Source organism: Austrofundulus limnaeus, unplaced genomic scaffold (genome assembly GCF_001266775.1).
Source record: "Austrofundulus limnaeus strain Quisiro unplaced genomic scaffold, Austrofundulus_limnaeus-1.0 Scaffold470, whole genome shotgun sequence".
NCBI lineage: Eukaryota > Metazoa > Chordata > Actinopteri > Cyprinodontiformes > Rivulidae > Austrofundulus > Austrofundulus limnaeus.
In genome coordinates, this window is record NW_013952872.1 from 435,264 (window position 1) to 441,584 (window position 6,321).

General features: G+C 44.2%; 1 protein-coding gene across 1 annotated transcript in view; it reads right to left on the bottom strand.

Moving 5' to 3' along the window:
• Positions 1 to 4,615, bottom strand: part of optn (optineurin) — a gene marked incomplete at its 5' end in the record, with an annotated part of 6,189 nt that extends 1,574 nt beyond the window's left edge. Inside the window, 11 exon segments of the mRNA XM_014025352.1 lie at positions 225 to 367; positions 448 to 606; positions 680 to 764; positions 837 to 986; positions 1,088 to 1,203; positions 1,292 to 1,367; positions 1,462 to 1,646; positions 1,731 to 1,868; positions 1,937 to 2,145; positions 2,353 to 2,497; positions 4,503 to 4,615. Coding sequence (XP_013880806.1) covers positions 225 to 367; positions 448 to 606; positions 680 to 764; positions 837 to 986; positions 1,088 to 1,203; positions 1,292 to 1,367; positions 1,462 to 1,646; positions 1,731 to 1,868; positions 1,937 to 2,145; positions 2,353 to 2,497; positions 4,503 to 4,615 — 1,519 coding nt within the window.
• Positions 4,616 to 6,321: the final 1,706 nt, after the last annotated feature.

A 6,321-nucleotide genomic window follows, 5' to 3' on the forward strand; every position in this document is an offset into this window, starting at 1 on the left:
TTCATATTCTCTATTTCAGTTTAATTTTTTTAAACAAACTTTATGGCTTAGCTTTATTTAGCTTTATATCTGTGGCCACTAGGGGGCAGAAAAAAAAGATCAGTCTTTATTTTTCTGTTTCGCTCCTTGCAGCTGCCCTGACTTAGATGGAAAAAACCTTAAACCAAATACAGAATTTTACTAAAATATGATGCAGATAAATACAAAAGGACACAATTTCGTACCGGCCCAGAGAGTCCATCTCCTCCTGCAGCTGACTGTTCTGCTTCTTTATGAACTCCAGCTGAGCAGCCAGGCGCTCCTTCTCCTCGTGGATTTTCTCTCTCGCCGCTCGCTCGGCGTAGAAGTCCGAGGAGTAGACCTCTGCCTGCAGAGCGCACAAAAAACAGGAAATCRATTAAAAGAAAGCAAAGTGAAGCTTTTCAGTCGTCTAAACGATCCGCTCACCTGAGCCTGGAAGACCGAGATGGTCTCCAGCTCCTTCTCCTTCTGGAACATGTCCTGCTTCATCTCGTCGATCTTGCACTGTTTGAYGGCCAGCGCCTCTTCAGCCGCGGTCAGACGCTGCTGCAGATCCTCCACAAGCTCCTTGTCCACCAGCTGGGACTGCAGATCCAGACATGATCAAACGATCACATTTTTTAACCCTGTTGTTTTAACGTGTTTAAATCAGACCTACTTCTCTCTTCTTCTTCTCCTCTTTCAGCTCGTTGTAGTCTTCAAACAGCTTGGTGTAGGCGTCCTTCAGCTGTGCCAGGTTGGTCCTGTCGGGCAAGTAGAAGGCTTGTTTATTTTACTCCTCCCTTTATGCTTAGATGAGACGATCGACCTCTGACCTCTCCTCGTCCGCCTTCCTCTGCTCGATCTGAGTCTGAGCCTGGACGCTACCCAGCTGCAGCTTCAGCCGCTCGTTCTCCGTCTGCACGGCCTGCCGGTCCACCAGCTGAGCCTTCAGGGTCGATACGTCCTGCTCCACCTCCCGACATCTGCTCCCCGCAAAGAAACAAACAAGCAAAAAAAAAGGGAAAGATTTTGTGAAAGTTTGAATCTTCCTGAAGGATCCGGCAGGTTAGGCATCACGTCGAACCTGTCCTGCAGGTTCTTCTTCATGCCTTCGGCGTCGTCCAGCTTGCTCTGGGCCTGCTGCAGCTCCTTGAACAGCGTCATCACCTGAGCCTTCAGGGTCTCCACCTCAGACGCCGCCTGAAGCACAYGAGCGTTTCAGGCAAATTAAAAATAGAAGAACGCGTCGACGAAACTCTAAAAGCCGTAAAAAATATTTGCTCCCCACCTTCTCGGAATTCTCCTCCGTCTCCGTTTGGGTCGACGACTCCTCTCCAAACTTGCTCTCCTCCAGCTTTTTGATTCTGTTTGGACAAAGCAACAAATCTTACCGCAAAGATCAGCTTTTGTTGAGAATTAGCCGCGGCACTGCGCAATCACGCCGCCGTTTTCCCACACCTGGCAGCAGAGGCCTGTAGCTCCGCCTCCAGGCGCTCACAGCGCTGCGTCTCGTTCCTCAGCGACTGCAGCAGCTGGCTCACCGTCACGCCCTCGCTGTCCATCCGGGACGCCGTCATGCTGAGGTCGAGGCGACGGCTGCGCTCGGCGCCGCASGCCTCGTTCACGCCCTCCACGCCTCCGTCCTGAGTTGGGACAGACGGGGGGGATTATTTTTTAGATTCAGCCTCTGAAGCGGAGCGGGCGGCCACGCGGGTCGGCGTCCTCACCGACACTTTGATGACCTCGATGAAGGAGTCGTCCTGAGAGTCCTGCTCGGCCCTCAGCTGCAGCTCCGAGTTCAGAGCCACCAGGTCGTTCTTCTCAGCCTGCAGGCGGGCMACCTGAGCGCGCAGCACCTCTGCGTTCTGTTTGGACGAGACGTTAGTGAACACATTCAGACAGAAGCTAACAACAGATAGCCGCTCCACCTCACCTGACTCCCCGCCGGRGCTCCGCCCTCTCCGCCGGCCCTCTCCAGCTGTTTCCTCAGCTCCAGGTTTTCCACCGTCAGCACCTCGATGCGGCTCCGAGCTTCCTCGAGCCGGCTCTCCAGGAAGCCCCGCTCCTCCCGCTGCTTCTCCCGCCACGCCGTCAGACCCTCGAAACGCTCCTTCATGGTCAGGTTGGTCTGACGCAAGGCCTCTGGTTTCATTCAGCACAGAAACAAGTCTGTTTTGTGAATTTTATCTGAAGCTAAAGCTTTACACAACTTCATTAGAACTGGGGATGGATGACATGTATCAGTATCAGCCAAAAAATAAAAATAAATAACTGAATCGGTGCAGCTCTTAAAAAACCCCGCAGTTTAATAAAATCGCTGCACAAACACACAACAACACCACCTCTCACCTTTCAGGTCTCTGTTCTCCTGGATGAGGATGTTCATCTGCCTCACGGTTTCCTCCAGAGCGCCGGACTGAGCGGGGGAGCGAGAGATGTCGCCGTTCATCATGGGGCCTCCAGACGCCATGAGGCTGTAGATACACGATACAATCTGAAATGAGTGGAGAAGTCCGGAAACACACACACACACACACACACACACACACACTTAAACCTACTAAACACAGACTCTACTGGTCAAAGTTCCTCTGATAACCCAGATCACTGCAGGCAAAGTGTCTTCTGTATAGTTTCAGACGAGTGTAATGGTTCACATTAATCTCAGCTTTGAGGGTCACAGTTTCAGAAACAAAAACAAATGCCACAYGCAAAAAGAAAAAAATTGTRTAGGTCYTCTGGACGGGTTCTTCTCTAATGAAACGTTTCGTYTCTCCTCCAAGAGACTTCTTCAGTCTGAGAGTTTCAGGCAAAATTCAGGCTTTTAAGCCCTGCCTCCATGTGACTGATACTCACATCACATGGCTATCGTTGACACCTATTAACACCTATTGTTAACAGGGGGTGGAGTGATACTGGCAATAGCAGCACTGTAGGAGGGGGACAACTGAAAACGGAGGCCTCCACCTCTGTTTAATGATGGACGGTCTTTCTTCACAGCCAAGAAAAGAAAAGAAGCCATTTTTGTGAAGAAAGACCGTCCATCATTAAACAGAGGTGGAGGCCTCCGTTTTCAGCTGTCCCCCTCCTACAGTGCTGCTATTGCCAGTATCACTCCACCCCCTGTTAACAATAGGTGTTAATTAGGTGTCAACGATAGCCATGTGATGTGAGTATCAGTCACATGGAGGCAGGGCTTAAAAGCCTGAATTTWGCCTGAAACTCTCAGACTGAAGAAGTCTCTTGGAGGAGAGACGAAACGTTTCATTAGAGAAGAACCCGTCCAGARGACCTAYACWATTTTTTTCTTTTTGATTTTTTACCTGGATTACTGAGATGCATCAGGACAAATGCCACATGCTTGTTTTGTCTTTTACTCCGCACCGTTTACTTTAAACAAACAAAAACCCAACAAATAAAAAGGCGAACCGTCCAGACAGCTGCACTCAGTGATCTTTTTGTATTTCAATTTGCAGATGAAGTTGAAGTGAGGTTGTAAAATCAGCGTWGTGGACAAGGAAGGCACTTTTATTAAATATGTGTCATTCGAAGGAGCCTATTTTTAATTTATTGATTGACTGTTTACAGAAACCACAAGCGGTTGTAAAACGCAGCTCTGTGCGTTATGAGGCTGCCGAAATTTGTCACAGCCGATTCCAAACAGGCCTTATTGCCGGYCACAATTTCATCTAAACACAAGAATTGTTTGTCCTCGGGTGCATTCAAACCCTGCGACAGGAAAAAAAAATTTTTTTTGAAGGTTTTGTTGTCTTGAACAGTGAAATTTACAATGGTATTAGTATTTTCTACTCCTAAACATTAAATAAGGCAAGCAGACTTGTAGTTTTAATGGAGACTCCACAAAAACACGTGAAAACAATTTACTGCAATACCACGCGGAGCCACTTGGGGGCGGAAATGTTTCATTTAAAAATTCTTTTCAGAGCACCTTTAAACCCTCAGAACGAGTCCTTTAATTCACTCTGACAACTCGTGTTGACTAGAATTATCGTAAACCTTTAATAATCAGCTTATTTTATGGCGCAAAATTATTTTCTACTGTAAGTACTTTTTGCTAGATGTTCCTGAGKTAAATATGTAAAACACACTCTGGCATGATTAAGTGACTCAGCTCTCAGGAATGAGCTCAAGGTAACGAAACTAAACAAAGCATTATATAAAATATAGTTTTAGCAGCTTCTCCACCAACACAAGCGTTCAGGTAAATCTAAAGAAAGCAAAGCTAAAAGACAAAYACGCCCCAAAGGAGAGCTTATGCTATTAGTCACGATATCATATACATATATGTAAAAATAAAGTGTCAATGTCGACTTTCTRTTTACAGTTTTATTAATATTACTTTCACTTTCCTTAGTCGGCCTAACTCTCCTTCAAAACACTAAAAAGTTAACTCACAGAAAGGCGGATGTGGTTTAACCTCAGCCAAAAACTGCGTCACATCAAACTCCTAAAATATAAAGGTTAAGGTTTCGACTCACCTGTTGTCTGGTTAAATTAAACAAAGTCTGGCGCTGTTCGTTTCGATATAACAGATAACCTGGGAGAAAAGGAAAAGGTAAGCTGAGCTGAGCAGCCTTCTGCTCCTTGGTTTAGTTAGAGTTAGCGTAAAGCTGAAGTCAAGATGGAAATGTTAAGTTTCCTCTTTCTGCTTTCAAAATAAAAGAATGGATTTCAGCGTCTCGACTGATTTATCTTTGAAAAAAATTAATTGGTGAAATATTCTTTGCTTCAATATTAATATCCTTGGGTTTTTTATGTTGAAAACAGATTTATGTCTTTAATATAATCTTTTTATTAAAAAAAACACACTCGGACATCTGTTCCGGTCTGTAACTAATCCGCTAGCAAACTTGACATGTGGAGAATGGTTTCCGTTTCCTCAAAGTGATGTCACGGATCTGRCAACCAATGAGGTATATTTACTTAATGCACCTCATTGCTGGGAACAGAGCTGAGCGTGAAACAAGAAGCTGCGCGCAAACAGGTTCAACCCGTACAGTTGAAATCCATCCGCATGTTTTACAAATCAGCGAAAATGACGAAGCGAAAGGGGCGGGGCCCAGAAATCAGCTGACAGTGGGAATTCCCTTCAGRAGTCACATAACCACTAAAAACAAAATAATGGGCAGGGAAGTTCCCTAATTWGACGAAAAGCAGATTCTGACTCATAGCTTGGAATAATAAAATCGCAAGGTGCGTTCCTMATTACCAGCAGGTATAAAATAATTCAAGTTTATCATTCTGAGCTGAACTTGTTATATATAAACAGTATATACATACACACACATGCAGTGCATACATACATACATGCATGCATACATACATACATATACAGTATACATAGACAGACAGACAGACAGACAGACAGACAGACAGACAGACAGACAGACAGACAGACNAGACAGACAGACAGACAGACAGACAGACAGACAGACAGACAGACAGACAGACAGACAGTGGTGGGCAGCACAAAAAAATAGTTCCACTGGCCCTAAAACACTATCTGAAATATTTAGGTCCCCTAATTCTAAAGCACTGAATGCACTGGAAGTTTTAGCAAAAGCTMATTCTAAAGCACTAAAATAACCCWGTCAGCCCATGGAACATTCTTCAACAGACAACATGAGTCACATATTGCCATGCTGCTCTCTTAAGACTTATCATTGACGTTCCACAGCCTTATTTGGGTTAATTTATTGTCACCTAGTGGATAAGTGACACACACACATACAGATATAACAAAAACAAAATGTGTGACAGATTGCACCGTCAGCTGTTAACCTTAACGTTGATCAATAACATTTATAGACCTCAGTTAGTGCTTCTAAATTTAGCCTGTAAATTTAGCAAGTGTTAATATACTAATAAATTTTAAAATGAGCAAAAGCCCTAAAACACWAATCAGGAAATTAGTTCCCCTATTAATGCTTTGTTTCTCAACCTGTTTATTGAAATGAACTGTTCACMTTAATGCTCACTAGATGGCAGTGTTGTCTCAGAATAAGGCCTCATCTTTTCCTCATATTTAGCTGAAAAAACGCATATTACTAACAAAGTCACAGGTGATTTAGTATACGCATTCATGTGGGATATTTAACAATAATATATGTTTTTGCATACACTTTTTAATTATAGCCTATGATATAAAAAATATCACTTTGGTGTAGTAATAGCGTTTTGGTGCATCCATCTGAAACACCTTGACCCCCACCTTTGGAGAAGAACGAAGGTGGAGTTTGAGATTTGAAAGTTGTATTAATTCCAGTTCCCTTTTACCATTTTAAGTTATCTTTTGTC